General features: G+C 41.5%; 1 protein-coding gene across 5 annotated transcripts in view; it reads right to left on the reverse strand.

Annotated features, from left to right (window-relative positions):
- Positions 1-20859, reverse strand: part of LOC102234367 (equilibrative nucleoside transporter 1) — a 41651-nt gene that overhangs the window by 5255 nt on the left and 15537 nt on the right. For 4 of the 5 annotated variants that reach the window (XM_023327672.1, XM_023327671.1, XM_023327673.1 and 1 more), the window contains exons 2-10: positions 6627-6709; positions 6401-6482; positions 5333-5487; positions 4742-4881; positions 3260-3394; positions 1718-1815; positions 1554-1635; positions 729-814; positions 376-484 (exon numbers count right to left, since the gene is read on the reverse strand). In XM_023327672.1, the coding sequence (XP_023183440.1) occupies positions 376-484; positions 729-814; positions 1554-1635; positions 1718-1815; positions 3260-3394; positions 4742-4881; positions 5333-5487; positions 6401-6482; positions 6627-6655 (916 nt within the window). In that variant the 5' untranslated portion in view covers positions 6656-6709. Of the gene's footprint in view, positions 1-375; positions 485-728; positions 815-1553; positions 1636-1717; positions 1816-3259; positions 3395-4741; positions 4882-5332; positions 5488-6400; positions 6483-6626; positions 6710-9079; positions 9180-20859 lie in introns of those variants that run through there. The other variant, XM_023327670.1, reaches the window with a different exon arrangement.

Consider the following 20859-nt stretch of genomic DNA (forward strand, 5'->3'; position numbering starts at 1 on the left):
TTCTCCTCGTTTAGTGCCATCCATTAAATTCATTTCAGTTTTCGAGCAGCAGCATGATTTCATGCTAAAAACCGAATTTTTAAATCTTTAAGTGTGACTAAAATTATTCAGAAATGATTCACTTTATTTTTCACAAATTTACTCACAATAACTTCCAAACTTAAAGTCAATTGTAGACAAAACATCACCGATTTTACTTACTTGAAGGACCATCTCAATAAAATTAGGATAAAATTGAAAAGTTTCTTAATTTTAGTAATTCAAGTTTAAAAAATCATTTCGAGTTAAAAGAGAAATTATTCTCAGGAACTTTCTCAGGCGCTGAGAACTTTATTTTATTGCGTTATTGGTCACAATCTCCCTTCCCAGACTCACTCCAGGCGCTGCCGTTCGCCACCGTCGACTTCACGTCTACGGTCACCGACGGGAACGTTCCTATGGTGACGGTGAAGATGAAGCACACAGACAGAGCCATCACCCAGATCTGATCAGAGAGCACAAGGATGATATTATCAATATTACGCTCCGTCTCTGTCGTTTGCTGTACATCTGGTCGCCTCTCTGCTGAGGGCAGCGACGACGCAACATATGGAAACATGCTAATCCAAAAACACTGAAATGTCTGATCACGTGTTTTCACAAGATTAAAGGAGACACGTTAAGCTTAAATTATTAATATTTCTGCAGGTTTTTCACCTCAAGTCATAACTAATAAGATGTGAGCAGACCTGTTTGAAGATGTTGAACACTGACGTGCCGCCGCTGGTTTCCTCCTCCATCAGATCCGTCCCCGGTCGCTTCTCGTCCTGATTTTCTGAGCAACAAAATAAACAAACCAAGATGAGGCTTTAGTTTGCGCTCGTCGCTGCCGTAGCCAACCCAAACATCAACAACCCAACACGCACAAAGTCAGTCACAAACAAAATATGATTACATTTTCCCACTGCAGACGGTTTCTGCCCAGACAAGTCACATGCATTCACTGTCTCCAAACAGAAAGTTGGAGAAGCGTCTCTCTTTCTGATCTCTGCCGGATCAAATGTGATTTCAGAAGTTTCCAGTTGTTTCCAGTCGAGCAACAATCAGAGTCTGAAAAGATAATATTCGCCAAAGCAGAGTGTAGCACTTTTTTTTGTAAAAGTCTGGTAGTAAATACACTTGTTTGTTTTGCCTTTAGGAGGAAAACAGGCACCTGGTTTACAGCGATTTGGATGGAAATGCTGGGTTTTTGGGGGGGTTTTTGTAGCTGAATGCCAGATGAGCAGCAGGATTTAAAATTTAACTCCAGATCGCAGGAAGAACTGAAAACTCTGCATTCAGCAAAAATAAACAAATAACAACTGCTGAACGTCGCAAAAATAGCTGGATGTTTCTCATGACGTAAAAATGAAAACCGCATTCAGACTTCCTGGCATTTCTCAGATAGAAAGTTAAAATCCTCCAGAGGCTAATGGGGTGAAGAAGTTCTTTTTGTTCACAGATATTGCAGCATATTTCTGCTGAGAAACTCAGTTTAACAATCTCGTTTTAAATAGCGATAATGTTTCCTGTACCTTTCTTCAGTAAGTCCATCTTGTTTTCCTCGTCAGCAGACGGTGCTGATCTATTACTCTCCATGTAATACTGGAAGAACTCCTGGTGATGAAAACACAACCATCACCAAGTTAACGAGGAGGTCAAGAGAAGCAGCGTTATTGTCAGAGTGGGTGAGTTTTACCATCTTGGGCAGCATGAAGTAGGACGTAATGGCCAGAAGAATAACAACGCAGGCCGTGATGAAGTAACCAAAAGCACTGTCATGCAGTTCTGATCCGCCTGAAGTCAGAAACAACATACAAAATCCCTAAATTATAATGACTTTTTAACGTCTATGTTCAGAAAAAGAAGAATATCTAGTGGTGTGATTAGTATCAAATCCATGTTTCAATGTGGAAGTGTGTCCAAATTAGAAAAATATCATGTGGATGATTCTAATTTTTAAATAAACAATATTTTGCTCTTGGGAAGCTGGTTGAGAAATTAGGGCACTTTATATGAGGTGGTGTGATGGGTTCAGTAAGAAATACAGTGTAAAGCCCTTTAGAGTAGTAAAATGTGAAGGGGAGTGGCAACTAGACTGACCGAAAAAAGTCCCAGCAGTTTTTATTGAAAGATAAACAACTTATAAGAAACAGATTTGTTACTGAGGAGCCACTGATTAATCATCTATAATTACCCAAGACATAGACTCATTACTAAGCATATTTAATAATACAGCATGTGTGTGGAAGGATAATTTCTGATATCAGCACTGAGGTTGCTAAAGACGTCTTGTTTCTTGTTCCTCAAGAGCCTCTGATGATTAAACTGGATCTATTCAGGTCTGTGTAAAACAGAAGCTGCAGATCCATCTGCTGTGAGTTGAACCTGCAGCTTTCTGTAGGCGCTTTTCCACAAGCCCGCCCCTAACCCTAACCCATACGCTCTCGGGTCGTAGTACCAGCAGAACCGACCGACGTAGGCACCGAAACCATTTGATCGACAGCTGATCGCAGTCATTGATCAGCTCGTGATTTATGTCACTGACAACTCCAAAACGACCCTTAGCATTTAGAGTTTAACTTTAGCTTGCATGCGGTCAGAGATCTGTATGCAGTTTAATTGTGAGAGTAATGAGGAGAAGCAGGAACACATTCGGAAAGTTTGACCATGGATTAGCGGCGCTGCTAGCCGCTCATTTCTCTGAAATATGGACAAAACTAAAATGGTCAGCTTTCCGACGGAGCTGTTGTGTGAAACACAGGAACTACATGATATTAATTGAATTTTATGTTTCATTTGGTTTAAATAATAATACTAATAATGGCGTTTATGCATGGCTACTGGTTTACATCTTTTAACTGCATTGCCTAAATCCAAAAGGTTGTAATTAATTTACATTCATAGTGAAATAATCATTTGATATGGGCCTTCATCATTATGTTTGGGGCAGCAATGAATGTATATAAGACAAAGTTAAATAGCTGGACTTATTTTAGTCCATCAGAACCAGAACCTCAGCAAACATCAGCAGAGAGTTGATTCATCTGCTGCTGCTGCTGCTCAACAATATGAGGAACAGACCAAGCAATAGAAAAGCTCACTACCCGGTGTAGAACTGAACCGCACATCAACCGGTTAGAGCGCGAAGTGCCAGTGGAAATGCGCCTTACGTAAACCAGAACCACCACTAGTGTACGCAGCTGTCCTTTGACTGGACCAGAACGTTGTAGATACGTACTGGCCAGGGCGCAGATCATGGAGAAAGCAGCGAAGGTGCCAGCCAGACCCTGTCCGCTCATGATGGGAGTGGTGTAGGAGGCGGGCAGAATCCCTGCGAGTCCAAACAGACTGCCCTGAAGAACGGCGCCGAACGCTGGCGAGACACGAACATCAAACAGCTTAAAACACAGAGGAACACATACAAAGACCAGAAGAAGAGAAACTAAACCATTACTCCGCTGCAGAAATGACTTTCTCAACTACAGCTAATGTCTGAGCTGCATGCAGAAATTATGAGCTGAACATCAAAGCTCTAGGGGTCACCGCGTTCTCCTTTAAAGAAAAAATGAAAACACGTCGGCCTCCTCGTGCATGAGAACATGCGGGTCAGAACCGACCAAATGGGGAGAAGGAGGAGGATGAGCTTATCCCCGCTGTGCTGTGACTTGTTGCAAATAAACAAACACAGCGAGAAGAGAGACTGTGTTGAGAATCTCAGCGTGAAGCTCTGGTAGGGTTTAGGGCTTGGAGGTTTTCCCATCGCTATAAAATTCCTAACGTGAAATGGACATGGAAGAAGACAAGTCTAATTCAGTCCGACAGAGGAGCTTCACCATTTATACAAGGTTGTGTTGTGCTTTAACTAGGCCAAGGTTTAATGCTGTGCTCCACTGGCTGGAAGTCACGTTGCCCTCAGTTTAACAGTATCTGCTAATGTTGTGCATATTATCCATTGGAAACCTAAAGGAACATATTAAAAAACATATTTTGTACATTAATATCCATACCACTGTGCTAATGAGACACAAGTAGGCAGCACTGAAAATAATCAGTTCATTACAGCAGCTTTTACTGCATTTAACGGAAGCCATATTGGATCATGGGGTCAAAGTTGGCGAGAGTTCTCAACCTTCATAAATCCCATTTATATATTTTTGTCTTTAAAGTAAATGTAAGTTCCAAAACGTTTTAAGAAATGATAGTTAAGTAATCTATACATATGAAAATGTGTCTGTGAGCTAAAACTCAAAACACCCAACCTTCCTGTTTGTCTTTACCTATAACCTGGTTATTGAGCTCCAGTAGTTAGGTATTTATTTTATTCTTTATTTTTTTTGTCTTTTGTAGCCACTGGCAGTACTTCTGTCGTACTACTGCATATTTGCCTTTCATTTCAGTGGCATAAATAAATCAAATCAAATAAATACAAGATTATGAGCAACAAAAGTAAAACTGTCAGTTCTGACATGGAGGAAGGCTGTAGATCCACACCATCGATCCCAGTGTTCATGCACTATTCAGACGAGGATTGTGTCAAAAGTTAAACTCAGTCTTTAAAGACGTAAAAGGACACGATCTTCCACACAATCTTCTTAAGTTTCTCATGCTTAGACACATATAACAACACATCAACATATGTTGCAAAACAGGAAAGTGGTCTGTGGGCGACTCCACAGAGTGTTAAACATTTTAAAAGTTCAGATGTAGCAAAACCACTCACAGTTGATGCAGACTATCTTAATCATAGTGAGGGTGAAGAAGGGAACGGGCTCTATGTCCACTTTGACCATGATGGCCGTCACCATGAAAACTAGGAAGATGACGGCCAAGCTGCCCGAGATGCGCAGCTTCTGAGGGATTCTGAAACAAAACAAAACAGGACGATACAGAAAGTGAGAGAAAATCATTCACCTGTTTTCTGACCATGATAAGAACAAAATACGGTTTAGAATAAACGTAGGAAGTCAGAATGTCCTAGCTTTTCTTCTGTGGAAGGAAACCAAAAAAAAGCAGGTGTAAAAAAAAGACAAGAGAAAATCCAAGGTGAGAAGAGGGATGTGGGAAACATAAATAGCACTCCTGCCTGTGTTTGTCCAAGGAAAACATTCACTGACGTCGAATTAAAGCAAACATGACATAAAGACACACATCCCTTATGAGAGGATGAGACCGATGCTCATGCTGCATGATCTCTCCTTCAGTAAATATCGCAAAGGAGCAGTCACTTTAAAAAGTAAAAAACAAACATCCTGGAGATCCAACACAGTTGTTAGCGCGTTTGACCTCGTGTGGCAGAGAAGACGAGCGTTACCTTTGGTGTATGAAGGAGTTGAGGCAGGTGAAAATGAGCAGAGGCACCATGGCGCACAGCGTCATGACGTTGTTGAACTTTGACTCCAGCATGTTGCGTTCTGAAGTCGCATTGTTGTGTTCGGTTATTGGATCTTTCAGTCGGCTTGTGAAGTACTGAGGGAGAGCAGAGAGGAGTGCAGAGGCATTAGCGCAGTTCTCTCACTGCCACAGAGCAGAACGGAGTCACAGGCTGGTGTCATGTGGAGGGAAATGACAGGGACGCTTTTCATTTACGAAAGTACATAAATCACACTGATGCGTCTAGCAACAATATTTACATCCCCTAAACTTCCTCAACTAAAATGCTTTCTGGGGTTCGTCTCTACCGGCTTTGTACATCTAGACTGACTTTTTTTGGCCGTTCCTCTTTGCTAAAGAAGCTGAAACTCAGTCAGATTAAATGGAGAGAATCTGTAAACTTCAGTTTTCAAACTCTTCAATCTCTTAAATCAAAGATGCGTCCTGCTGAAAGATAAACCACTTTCCCATTCACTCTGACCAGCTCGTCTATCATGGCTGAAGAAAATGGTTCCCACAGCATGATGCTTCTACCACCACGTTTCATTGTGGGGATGGTTTGTTCAGGGTGATGCCCAGTGGTACTTTTCCGCCAGATGTAGAGTTTACAAGTGGGAAAATATATAAAAATGTGATCCTTGTGTTCAATACTTGACTTGGAGAAAAGTACCAACTGGTCTTTTGTTTTTCCAACACAAGATTTACAGAGAGAACAACTGAATGATGCTCTGGTTCCTTTTGGTCTGTTGAACATAATTGCATTAAATCACATTAGGAGCCATAAGAAGAAAGTATTTCAATATAAAATTCCAGACTTTTTGTCTTATTTTTTTTAGCAAAGTCAGCATTTCTTATTGCTCATAAAAATAATTTACATTTTTAAAGGATCGAGATAAATCCACCTAACTGGACTATTTCAGACACGCTGATTAATAAAGTTCGTTTGGGTTGTGGAGTAAATCTTTTATTATTACAATAGGCTCGTTGGTAAGATGAAGAAACATCTTACCATTGTTGCTGTCATGAAGAAATTCCACGGTAAAAGTGTCCCCAAGCCCAGGATGAAAAAAATAATCCATACTGCGTGGTATCTGGGAAAGGAAATCCAGATGAGAGTTCATTAGTGAAGCATCTTTAGATCAACAAACTGATTTCATCCAGGCCTGGATGCTAAAGACGGGAGCGTTTTGTTCAAAACAGAGATGTTATCTCTGGTTTACAGTAACGAGTCTCACCTGTCCTGAGGTGCGTTGATGGCCGTCATGGTTTTCAATCTGTGTCTGGTTTGTGTTCAGTCTTTGATTGGGGGGCACCAGGTCTGAAATGAACAGAAAAAATTTTATATTTTTCACAGTCAGCAGAATCTATTCCTTCTTCGTGTAAATAGATCTTCTAAAATATGGAAGGGAAAAAAACGGATCTGGTTCGTACTGAATATTAACATATTACAATAACAGGGTTTCCCCCGGTGTATTACAAGCCTGGCGGGTAGGCCTGTCACGATAGCAAATTTTGCTGAGCGATTAATTGTCTCAAAAATTATTGCGATAAACGATAATATTGTTTGAAGATCTTTTTACACTGATTTAATGGAAATGACGTAATAATGCATGCGATTTCCTGCCAAAGATAGATACACTTTATTTTCAAAAGAACACTAAACACTGGAACTGATAAACAAAATAAACAAAACAACCAAAAACAAAAATAAAATGGATTCTCAGTTTCCATTAACAAAAAACTCACTTGAAAAAAAAAAAACTAAACGACATAAAGCCAAAGTGGAAATAAATACTGCATTCAACCAAAAGAGTGCAGATTATGAAGTCTGTATATTATGTTGCCCTTCAGTAATAATTAGATTTAAATAGAGAAGATGGGCACATCGACTACCTGATGCAATAATTCACACTACAGATTTTTTGCTCCTATTTTTCCCCATACAACAATATTAGATCGTTGGTCTTTCTAAGATTGTGTGGTGTGTTATGGTAGATCATCTTGGCCGCTCCGATCCAAATCAGGGTTTTTCCCCACTGGGATCTTAACGCAGCCTGTTGAATGTGACAGGCAGCCAATCAGAAACCCCGGATTCTCCTCCTGCTTTCTGACGGGAAATTACGGAGGGGAATCCCAAACAGCTGACACGGCGCTACCCGAAGTCCAGCGGACATTGGAGATGATATGTGGAAACAACATTAATGTTTATTCAACATGCAAAGAATATAGAAATGACAAGAGGAGGAGTTGGAGCGAAATTGCTACCGCAGTTGATAAACCCGGTAACTTTTCAGCTGTTCTTCGTTAACGTGACGTAAATAGTTTATAATGATTTTCATTCGGTCAGGACTTTACGCTGACACTAGTTACATGCATTGCAGGTAGATTGTAGTAAAGCATTGATTAATGCCTGGTTTTAAAATTAGTTCACTGAACTTGTAGCCATTATTTTGTGCCCATTGTTGGACACCACACGGCAGGAACGAACCATTCGCACTGTTATAGCTAGGATTTCTGTCGGCTAATGTGTGGTCTGTCAGGTTTTGAAAATGAGCCGACAATCGGCTGACAGCTCTAAGATCGTGCAGTGTGCGCTGGGCTTTACACTAAGGAAATGAGGAAGGGAGGAGTCGGTGGAGAGCACCGGAGTTGAGCCCTTTTTCATTCAGTCTCATTAGCTGAAAGAGAAAAAGGTCGGAAGAGACGATAATGCCGATAATTAAAATGACGTCGATAGCTTTAATTTATCGTACGATTAATCGATTTATCGTTTATCGCGACAGGCCTACTGGCGGGCCACCAGGCTTCACTTGTGTCCCCGCCAGGCTAAGCATTGCTTATTTATTTAAGTGTTTTTAAAAGGTTTGCATTTATTAAGACTATATAGCTGGTGTTCAGGTGTTAATCTCCCAACCTTTCAATAACACATAATTATCAAGTGATACTTTCAAATTTCCGGTCAACTTTTAAAAAATCTTTTAAATGAGAAACCCGACGGGCAGCTGGATGTTTAGCAAGTTTCCTGGGGGAAACCTTGAATAAGTGACAAAAATTCTGATCTCTGTATGTTTGTAATATCTCCATTTGTTTAGATTTTGTGTTTTGGAGGCAGTGCTATTTATTTTAAATGTTCAGAGCTGCTCCCCCCCCCCAACTGGTAACTAATTATATTTACATACTGCCTCCCAAGCCTCTGCTGTAAGTTAATTAATTCACAAAATGTTATTTTCCAGGCAGAGACATTATTTATAAAAGCAAGAACAAAAAGTTGGCAGCAAGCTGGCACAGGCTGCTCAAATAGACATCCGGAGAAAGAAGAAGTGCTGATTTCAGCATAACAAACGATCGTGGTTTTTAGACGGAACCGGCAGATTAACTTTTCAGCAGAAATCACTGCGGCTTCTGGCCAGCTGAGTTGGCAGAGCATCGCAAATCTTAAGAAACAGATGTGGCAACAACTCTACTTCCTAATTGGAAACATTTCAGTCATTACAGGGTGAAAAATGCAGCTGCAACAGCAGAAGGTGGTCAAACACAGTCAACAGTTCACAGAAACCTTACCGCTTGTGGATAAAGTTAGGCAACGATTGTAAAACACAATTCAGAATGCCGCAATATCTCAACACATTTCTCTACACTCTCTAAATAACAAAACATGACAAAGTACCCTGAAACAAAGGACACTTACTGTCCAGCAGCCTTTAAACGCAGACTGGAGACCCCAGCTTCCTCTTATTAACTAACACAACGGCTGAACAAGCCCCGCACGCCTCATTTATACCATAGAGAGGTTCGCTAGGTTAACACCCAACTAAACACTAGACCTAGCCCACTCTGCATCTCCTCCTCCAGCCTCTCAGACCCTGAGGTCCTCAACCCAACCCTTGTGCAGCTTTACATTCACATTCCACTCACGCGCATGTGACCATCCCTGGCATGTCGACGTAAACTCCTGAAAAATTATGGAGCGATGTTTGGTCCTGCATGTGATTTCTGTCTGTTTCTTCCTCAGCGATATGACCACAAACTCCTCATAAAGCACCCCACCCTGCTCGCTTTTTATTGTTTTTATCCTATTTGCACCATCCTAGCTAAAATAGCACTCTATGTGACGCATGCATGTTTTAACCTCACTTCAACACAGTCATCTACAATTTTGCAATTGCAAAGAACTAGATGAAGCTAAATTTGGCTTATAGATATATTTTTAGGAGAGTGAACTGAATGCTGTTGCTCCATGTTTGGTTCTGGGAATGCAGAGAAGACCAGAACCAGAACACTTGAGAGGTTTGGAAGGTTAATACACTAACAGCAGATCTTTAATGTATTGTGTTGCTAAGCCGTTCAGTGATTTCAGTAATATAAAGTCTATTCTCTGAGCTACAGGGAGCTGGTGTAGGGAATTTAAAACTGGTGTGATGTTTGCTATCTTCCTGGTTTTAGTGAGAACACGAGCAGCAGCGTTCTGGACCAGCTGCAGCTGGACGACTGGTTTGTCAGTCAGACTTGTGAAGACACTGTTGCAGTAATCGATGCGACTAAAGATAAATGCATGGATGAGTTTCTCTAGATCCCGCTCAGACACAAGTCCTCTAATCCTAGAAATGTTCTTCAGATAATAGAAGGCCGACTTTGTGGCTGTCTTTATGTGACTCAGAAGGTTCAGGTCCGAGTCCATCACCACACCCAGATTTTGGGTCTAGTATTCAGCGGTAATAACTAGACTTGTGTGTCTTGATCATTCTTCCTCTGGTTCGAAAACCATTTTGTTTTTTTCATCTGAAGAACTTTGTGGCTGATCCACACATCGATTTGTTCTAAGCATCTGTTCGATGCTTAAATGGGTTCAGATTCACCTGGTGACATAATGTGGAGCTGAGTATCATCTGCAGAGCTATAACAGCTAATCTTATTACTTATTATAATCTGAGCTAGAAGGAGAATGTAAATATTAAGAGAGGCTCCAAGATGGAGCCCTGGGGAACGCCGCATGTGATTTTTCTCAGCTCCAGTGAGAAGTTACCCACTGACACAAAGAAGTTCCTGTTCTTCAAGTCAAACCACAGTTATGGACTTTACCAGAGACAAAAAGTTAACGCATTTGTTAATTTAATTTAAAATAAATCCCAGAAACATTGTATTATTGCCATTATTCACAATTTATTGAGTATTTTTATGAATTGATTGAAAAGTGTTTGGGACATCCAGGGGGGAAAAAAAAACTAAACCGGAGTGCAAAAGGAAAAAAAACAATGCATCAGTTTTCAATTAAAAACACAAACACTTGGATCCTGCAAGATTAATGAATATAGATACATGTTCTAAACTAAATGTAGTTCATATAGTTTACTGGCGTAACAAATCACATGGTGCATCTGACTGGCCCTGACTACACACAGAGTCCTATATATGAAGGCAGCTAACGCACAATTGACCCATTAGGAATCAGGCAACAGGACTTAGGAACCACTGTCTGGGAAAGGCAAACACAGAATGTGGGATGGGAAAACAGCTTTACTTCTGCAACAAAGACATTCCTGGAGAACCCAGAGGAGCTAATTTGGGTTCTCCCATGATGATAGTCATCTTATAATCCGTCTCCAAAATGTCTTAAAAGAACTGAAAGCGTCATTGTGTTTGTGTGTAAGCTCAGTTTTAAATCCAACACACCCGTAGGAGTTTCTTTTCCAAAGAAATAGAAAACATCTTTCAGCAGAATTGGAAGAGATGCTATGGCTGACATTATGTAATGGTTAATTACAGACCTACTTCTGTCATGTCTACTTGTAATTGAACAGAACCAAGAAGAGATGTCAAATGTACACATCTATTGTCAAATTTACCAATAATTACATTTCTACCCAACAGTAACTGCTGTACAGTCAGCTTTGAAACACACACACTTCTATTTCTGACATGGTGGGAAAGCAATTTTGTTTTTTTTACCCATCATGTTTCTCATTTAAAATCTTCACAAAATGCAGTAATTTGTGTGAAAACAAACTCAGAGACACAACAGGAATCCCATTAAGTTCGGCTCTAAGTGTGCTCTTAGGTCGTGTGGCAACTTCACTAGGAGACGAGAGACATGTGATGCACATCTCAGTTCTGTCCATCCTTGGCTTCCAAGTTGCTGCAGCATTCCTACTAAGGCTCGAACTTGAAGGGCAAAAGACTTAAATGCTTTAATGTCCCCAGGTCTTATATTAGGTCCATCCATTAAATCAGAAATCCTCTTCAGCGCCAGCTGCTGCAGTTGACCATACATCTCAGTGAGCGCTCTTATAGTGTCTGTAAATGGGAGGGGACTGTTACTGTATGAGTCGGCTATAAGAAGCGCCTCTTCACATTTGAGATGATCTGCGAGTATTTGAAACTTAAAATGCTCTGGAGCGTCATATGGGAGTAAATTGTCGAGGGCTAGTTTCAATCTGGCAAACTCACGAGGGTCCTCGGACTTGAAGTAAGGGATAGTCGGTTTGGGACCATGGTAATACTCTAGTGCTGAGGATTTACCAAAGGAAGGATCTAGATGGGGGGAACGTTGGTGGTCAGATGAGTATCTGCCTCCCCGACTTCTCTCTCTGTCACATTCATAGAGTGTTGCATGGTAATCATCATGGTGATCCCTGTAATCAGAAGATTGTCTCCTCTCTGCTCCATAGTAGCGGCTATCATGGCGAGCGCTTGGACTACTTGGTCGGTTGGGCCTCATTGGGCCATATTCGTCACCGTGGTCTGGGTGACTTGACTTGAATGGAGATACACCATAATAGTGGTGAGATCTGTCATCATGGTGATAGGGCTCATTATAGCGGTCATAATCATCCTCATAGTTGGGATAATACTTGACATCAGAGTTGGATGCTGCTTTAAAATGTGGCCTTTTGCTATCACATGATTTATCACAAGCTTTACGGTGTGATTTACACTCTCTTTGATGTGACGACTCTGGTTCCATACCATCATCAGTATTGAAATCCATAGGCTTGGCTTGGGAGAAGGGAGATGAGCTTCGAGATGTTACAGGAGAAATGTCCTCTTTGCTGAGTAATCCCACTTCCTGCAGACAGTGATCCAGGTCCTCAATGGGGTCACGTGGGTGGCTTTGCGGAGTTGGAGGAACATCATTAATCACCGAGGGGGCACTTACTGCCTGACATGGGCCTGTGTGGCCACTATATGGCGTCGGCTTACTAGTAGGTGCTGGTGTAGTAGATGTGTCCTCTTCTCTACGCTTGGACTGTGACTGAGGTTTTGATGCCTGTCCAGGAGATTGTTGGATTATATCTGTAAGATGCTGGACCTCTCTGCGTAGTTGGTCGCTTTCCTCTCTCATGCTTTGAAGATATCTGAGCATTTCAGATGAAGATGGCTGCTCCTCCTCAGTAATGTGGTCCCTTGGTGTATAGCTGACCTCATAATTCTGGAGATATGATGGTATATGCTTCAATCTTTGTGGGCGGTTTACATCTCTCCAATGTCTCTCATGTGGCCTTGAAATATTGACTGTAGTGGTTGCTTAATCCGGCTCGAAGGACCAAAATTGTAATGAAGACTGAAGCTGGTTCAGTTGTGGATAAACAATCACTCCAGGGTGTCGGGTTAGAACAGCTGATACATATGTTCAGGTGAGTTAGTGAAAGAAGAGAATGTCCAAGTTCAGAATTGAGCTTTACTTGTTTTTAATTAGCTCGGGAGGTTCAGCCATACATATAAGGGCACTTGTGTGTGTGGTGTGTGTGGTTTCCTATAAAGATAAACAAATACAAATTATGAGAATTTGTCTGTAAACCCTTTCACAAATAAACCTAATTTCCACAATTGAATAAATGTGTTAATGTCTGACTATGAGAATGTAAATAATAATTATACATACATAGTAATAATAAACCCTGCAAATAATAGTGTCACACGGTAAACATACAAGAGAAATAACGCATTTCAATTGCAAATGGTAACACAAATAACAGCTGCAACTAATTAACCGAGCTTAATAGCTTAATGCTAAACGGCTAACTTTTAGCTCTCAACAATACAAGTAAAATACACCAAACGACCATAATACTCAACGGGACAAAGCACAACTACAGCTCTTAGACATTTACGAAACCGAACTAAATCAGCAACAGTATTACTTACATTCAATGGACGCACACAATAGAAAGAGGTAATGAACAAAGTCAGCCTTGAGAACCGCATCACTCTACTCAGATCCATAAACAAGATGTAACAAATATGAACATGAAGCCACCCAGTGGCTGAAATAAAATACTGCATCTAAAATACTTTGATGAAGAAAACCTAAACTAGAGGGCTGAAAACAAATAATTAACAGTCTTTTGTACAACTATCCATCCATCACTAATCCAACAGTCTGACCGTCCATGCATCATCCATCGATCCGTCAATCCTTCAATTCAAATGCTCCTTAGTACATCCCTCAATGACTCAAATTGTTGTCTATCAAATGTGCATGAACTCTGCACCAACCCACACTTCCATTTGTCATTCATTCTAATTATAATCAGCTCCCCGTTCTTGTCTAAACTGTTCCTGGACTGAAGAAATCATGTAAAAATTCGTCATGTAATATTTTGTGTTACTCCAATAATGCTCCAGAATTTAACTTAGGACTCTGGAGACTTCAGTCTAGAAAAGTCTGGGACTCTGTCAAGGAAAAGCTGCAGGAGCTCCTGGTTGTTGAAGAAAAATGTTTATGAAATAAAACTTCCATGCTCACTCTGGTTGTCACCACAAGCGCCTGATCTCTCTGCTCCGCTCAGCCAGCCAAACCTTATCATAGCCAGGAGCATCATAGACAACAACAACAACAGAGCCCAGTTTAAAATATACCGCTAAGGCCATGCTACTGCAAAGTATGTCTCTCTCACAGTGCACAACGCTCATGAGCCAATTGGCAAAGGTTGCCCAGTACTGGAGCGGTGCCCAGCAGAAACACAGCACTTTGCAGTCTGTGCAGTGGCGCACTTTCACACATTTACTGGTTGTCCTCTCTGTGACATTCAGAACTGGCACAGAAATGCACCAGGTTGGAACTAAAGCTCTGTTCTCGTTTACTATTTTAATATTCAGTCAGATCACGTCGATATAAAAAATGCAATTAGAGGAAAACACAATGCTGAAGTCTAGAAGCTGTAGATGTTAAAGGAGCTTAAAAGGACAAGAGTTCATGTTCCTCACTGTATACCATCTCTAACAGAGTCACCTTTATTACCAGACTGAGGAATAGTTTGATGCTGGTCATATGATCAGGGTAATAGAACATCCTTCTGGAGGTCGTTTCCTAAACACACACACAGACGTGCGGAAACACACTCTCACACACACGCATAGCTATGCCATTTCATCAGGACAGATTTAAACCTGAGTGGTTTTCTCAGAAGTAACAGGAGGAAATGAATCTCAGTAGTCAGTAACACAACAAAACTATGTAACAAGAACACTCTTAGAAACAGGCTTAAAGAATATTTCATCTATATAATCCCAGCGGAGTCCAAATAAGTATGAGAATAAATACCGGTACTACAACAATGCCTTGGACAAAATGTCTGTTGAGCTTTTCTAATTGGTCCTCAGATGACCAATCAGAAAAGAGCAACAAACTGATTCGTGCTTATTCTGTTTCTTAGAGTTCAGCTATCTGCAACCAAATCAAAGGTTTCATATCAGGACAATAAAGAAAAGAAAGCATTGTCCTCCTTATCAGGTCATAAAACATTAATCACAGCCTCAAAAGAACAACAACCACATGTGATATTTGTACACATCCAGCTGCCCTTTAAATAATGATTAATTCAGTATGTCTATAAAATAGTCTTCATGCGTTATTCACTGAAACAGGATTAAAGTAAACCATTGACCCTCCTGATAACGATGCATAAAGAGCTTTACAGATGGACCCACTGGTAAACCCACTGGTGAAAAGAATCAGAACCAGCTGTGTGGATCCTGTTGAGGGGTTGGAAATATGGCTAACTATTACCGTCTGACCAGAGAAAAAGTGCAAGCAGGTCACATTGATAACCACATTCTTCTGGGTGGATGTTGCTGCTGAGTGGAAAAGACTTCAAAACAGCTATTTGTAGCCCCAATAAACTCACTGGCTTTAAAAATTGATTAAGGTGCAAATGTCTCTCTGGAAACGCATTTAACAGCAGCTCCTCTCTGACACACAACATGACATTTCCTTCACCTCTATTAAATATAAATAATAACCTCTCCAAGCAGGAAGACTTGAAAATATATATTAAACCATGTCCTTGTATCTTCTAATAATCTTTCTCCTAATATCAAATTGGAGTTGCTAAGCTTTAAAATGTGAATATTAAGTGCCACAAAAGCTTATTTCTCTTAACTAACAGGAAAAACAAATGAACATTTTATTTCAGTACAGGCTCCTAAATACTGAGGCGCACTGTAAGCTGCACACACTTCGCACGCTCTATCCACAGACGGTTGAGATTTCATACTTGCATGCTTACTAGCAAGTTTGATGAGTTATTGAAATATATCAGTACTTCCATCTTGACAATACCGGTTCTCCAAGTATCTACATTTCAGCTGACTGATTTAGAGATCATATGGCTTGCTAAATAGCAAACAGACCGAAACTGGAAATGTGCTTTGATCAGATGAGATTAGGATTGAGCTATCAGGAAAACAGATAAATGCCGACTGTCAGGTATGCTGGAGGGATTCATGATGCTGCGGGTCTCTGCCCAAGCTTGAACACTGGGCAAGGCGCGGTTAAAAATTAAACAACATTACAGAGTTGAGACAAGCTTGAGAAACTACAAATGTCCATCTGCTTTACTTCTTGTTTTGAGCAGGAATGAGGAAAAGAAGCAGCAAAATGGCTCAAGTTTTGACATTACTGCAGCTTCAAACAAGCATCATCTAACTGGAAACCACCAGTCTAATATTTTTTATTTGTTGTGGACATGCAACAATTAACTTATTAATATTTAAATCCTTTTGAGATCAGTCTTGTTAGTGAACCATGCGAGTGTGACATTGAAATGAAGCGCGATCAAACTCTAAATCAACTGTTTTAGGCTACAAGTGACAACACTTCTGTTTAAACCGTAAGAAAAAAACCTGAAAAACATTTGAAACCATTGTGACAGCAATAAAGTTTCATTAATTCATTGTCCAGAAGGAAAGGAGAGTCAAGATGATGTATGTTTTCTAACGCGACATTGCAAGTTTACTTACAAAGCTCTAGCAGATGTACGCCAACCAACTGGACAGAGATTGAAATGAATCAGTTTTCCATGATTTGGCTCTTTCTGAACATCAGCAGTTCAAATACTGCAAGCGAATGTTTTGTTCATGAAGTGCATCACAAATTGGCATCTCTTTTGATGCACTTTGTGTTCAGTTTTATGAAGCATCAGATAAAAGTTATGGATTCGTGCTTTAAAGCATAAAATGTGATCATTGTTACCCCCTTTTTCCTGTTGGATTCAGAACCATTAAACTCGATCAAAGCATTTGCAGCACAATTTGTCTTTTATGGTCAATGTGTCAGGATCTGTGTTTTGTCTCTGTGTTTATTTTTGAGTTTCTGAGTCTCCGTGTTGTCCTGTCTTTCCCTTGATTGTTCCCAGGTGTGTCTCATTCCCTGATTACCTCCTGTGTATTTAATGTCACCTGTGTCTCTGTCGGGTCCTAGTCATCTGATGTGTTCTCAGTCCGTCATCTTGTCCATTCGTTTAGCCTGTCGCTACCTGTGTTGAGCCCTGGTTTTCCACTCAGCAGTGCTGCCTGGCTTTTGGACTGTTGTATTGGATATTTTCACCATTAAACATAATCATTTTCACTGCAACCTGGTTCCATCGCGTCTGCCTCACCACCCACCACCGCAGTTCATGACAGTAGGACCCGACCACCTACAAGGTGAGATGGTAGCATTTATGGCCCAGATGGACCGACAGAGATGGCTCCAGCAGCAGTTGGAGTTGGCACAGAGGGATCTCTACAAGGATGTAGAGATCCTGCCTTCTCCACTGCTGCTGGAGTCGGGCCACGATCAGGCGAAGACACAGATTCCCACAATAACCATCCCGATGGCTGCTGCAAGCGCTTCCAAGATTTCCCCTTTCCTTCCGTCCAAGAACATTTTTGAGATAAATTCCGAGGAGGCTTTTTGTTTTCATTTTTAACAGTTAAGAAAGGACTAATTTATGTTAGAGATTGTGTTTGAACTTTATGATGAGTTTGTGCAGAAAAGACAATCAGCTCCAGCCCCTGCGTCCTGCACACCACCAGTCACCGCCGCAGTGGGTGTTTCGCTCCTCGCCACCGCTCCAGAGTCCATTCGCTCCAGCTTCCACTCCGGCTACAGTCCCCATAGTGATGGGTTTCCAGGCGGCCCGCCTGGCACCTGGCAGACAGGTGGCGTGGCTGGTGGCTCTGCCTGCCCCAGTTAGTGGGTTTACTGCCCCGGTTAGTGGGTTTACTGCCCCACTTAGTGGGTGCTTCCCCTGTGTTCTTGTTGTGCTTTCCTCTAGTGATCCTTCATTGCCCCTTAGTGCTTCCTCTGAGTTCAAAAATGCTTCCTCCGAGTTCCCCAGTGCTCCCTCCCCGACGTTGCCCGCCGTCGGCTCAGACGGCGGGCAACGTCTGAGCCGACGTTGCCCGCCGGAACCGCCTCCAAGCGCCCGACCCCTGCACCACGGACGTCCTCCGGACCTCCCCAGTGAGCTCCACCTCCAGCGTCTTCACCCAACCTGTTGGGTTGTTTTTCGTTGTTTTGGACTCTTGGCCTCTTTCTGCGTTTCCGCCCAATCTGTTGGGTTGTTTTTTGTTTCTGGACTCTGGCCCTCCGTCCTGCGCCCCTCTGCCCACCGTTGTTGTGTTTTTGTTCAGACTTGTTTTTTGGGGGGATCTGGTAGCCGCCCTTGAGAGGGGCAGGGGGTAATGTCAGGATCTGTGGTTTTTCTCTGTTTATTTTTGGGTTTCCGTGTTGTCCTGTCTTCCCCTTGATTGTTCCCAGCTGTGTCTGGTTCCCTGATTACCTCCTGTGTATTTAATGTCACCTGTGCCTCTGCATCTGTCGGGTCCTAGTCATCTGATGTGTTCTCAGTCCGTCGTCTTGTCCATTCGTTTAGCCTGTCGCTACCTGTGTTGAGCCCTGGTTTTCCACTCAGCAGTGCTGCCTGGCTTTTGGACTGTTGAATTGGATATTTTCACCATTAAACGTCATCATTTTCACTGCAACCTGGTTCCATCGCGTCTGCCTCACCACCCACCACCGCAGTTCATGACACAATGCTTGTCATCAATTGTCCTTATTAAGCAACAGTTCACTCAAATGAGTTTGTATTTGTCACAAACCTTAAAAAAGAACAACCACTTTCAATAAAAGTGGAAATTAGTATCAGTCAATAAAAGGCTGACAGCTGAATCACTAAGAAAAGCTAAGAGGAAACTTTGAACTTAAGACAGCATATGCTTCAGGAAGCTAAAAAGTGCATACTTCCTCCTGATTACTCATACATGTAACATACCTCCTGCCATGTTTAGCTGTGTGGACCCAAATAATGCTAACAGTAAGTGACTTCCATTCTGTGAATTACTTAAGATTGTTATCTCTGTTATATAAAAATCCAATGGAGAACAAGAAACAATAACAAGACAAGGAAACAGTCATTTACAAGGCGCTTTTGAACAGTGCAAATGTCTGTAGAAGATTGGAAAACAGTGGAAGGCGAAAAGATTTTAATTCGTGCCAAAGTGAGGCAGAGGATTAAGAGTCTGACGCCTTCTGTCGTCAGACTGCCAGCTCTCCACCCCAAATGATTCCCGCCATTCTGAGAGCAGCTAAGAGCCCACCTCCAGCTACCAGCCGCTGTACTTTGCTCAAGTGACTCATAGTGACGTCTCACCATGCGGTACTGAATAATAGGGCAGCAGAGGTTGGTTACCATGCTTCCTTCTAGTCTCAACCACGTTTTTATACCTCAAAACGACTCCCTCCGTTCATCCTGCCATCACAGGCAAAAAAAGAAAAAAGATGCCCCTCTGACTTTGATTTAGCTTCAACTCATCGTGCAACAGGTGTGAAAAAGAAAATACCACCGGGGGCCAGATGTGAGCTCCGATCAGCTGTTTGCTGAAACACAAAGAGGCCTCTCTTTTCTCTTTTTCGCCTTGCTTCAGGGGGAACGGAGTTGGTGGAAAAGCACAAACACATGCTAAGAGGGACATAACGCTTCGTTCCGTCAGGAAGGAACAGAGACGCTCCACGGTTCAGATGAGATTCAGATTTTATAGAGAAAAAGGATGAAACCAGGATGTTAGGGCACTACACACACTGTTCAACATGAATGAGAAGAGCAGCTGACTACATATTACACAGCTAGCTTGAAATTAAAAAGTGAACACGGCTTGCTAACATGAAATTTCATTGTGATATATCCGGAATAAAATACCTGAAAACAACCAAACAGCATTCATTTTAGTTGCTGTTCAAAGGTTGTCCAAGTTTTCTGTAATCTCTCGCCTACATTCCTCTTCTGGTAATTTTACTTTATCTTTGGCCTTCCCAAAAAGTGTAATTTTCTTCACTTGAACTTATCCTCTTTGCTTCATATTCAACCTGACTATGAAACAAGAATGAATTGGTAATTGCAACAGTTCGTTCTCCAAAGCAACGACAGATTATGATGCTGCCACCACCTTGTTTTAATGTAGGTTTTTGTGTCATTTCTTTGAGCCACAAAGATTTTCATCTGGTTTCTAGAAAAACAACAACACACTCTGCCACAAGAATAATGTATTCAGACCTGAATATTGTCTTCTGGAACAAGGATTCCCTTACCATTTGAGATGACAGCAATATGCCACATGTGAAGATCTCACTAGGACAGGTACGTTTTATTTCAAGTTATTTAGGTGTGTAAACAAGAAGATATGAATATTTGTCCAAGGCCTGCGAACTTAAGCCACCAGGTTATAGAAGTTGTTTTTTTAAACACATCTGTTTTTTGTTTATTTGTTTTTTCAGCTAAACTGTAGTGGACATATTCCACATTTAACACCGGAACTGCTATCACCTGATGTACTATGATCAAAATGTCCATGTCACCAAAAGAAAGCAACCAAGTGTGGAATTGTGAGATTCACTAAACATCATAACATAAAGACTTTCTGTTTTCGTTAAGGGGGAAACAAACATGTTTGCCTTTCAGGACATCGACCAGCTGATAAAAGCTTCATCTCTTATCATCTCTGTCCTGTGATGCTGCAGCCAGGACCACGTGTTCCCACTCAAGACCTCGTTTATAACGGGGGGCCCACGTGTTTCTCTACTCCGTGTGCTGCCACAAGTTTACGCACAGATTTTAAGCCTCGAGCAAAAATATCCGACCACCCTCCGATACTCTAGACAAAGACGCTGTTTTTAAAACATTTCGCCCAAAAGACGAGAGTCTGAGCCCC

Source organism: Xiphophorus maculatus, chromosome 22 (assembly GCF_002775205.1).
Source record: "Xiphophorus maculatus strain JP 163 A chromosome 22, X_maculatus-5.0-male, whole genome shotgun sequence".
NCBI classification, from domain to species: Eukaryota; Metazoa; Chordata; class Actinopteri; order Cyprinodontiformes; family Poeciliidae; genus Xiphophorus; species Xiphophorus maculatus.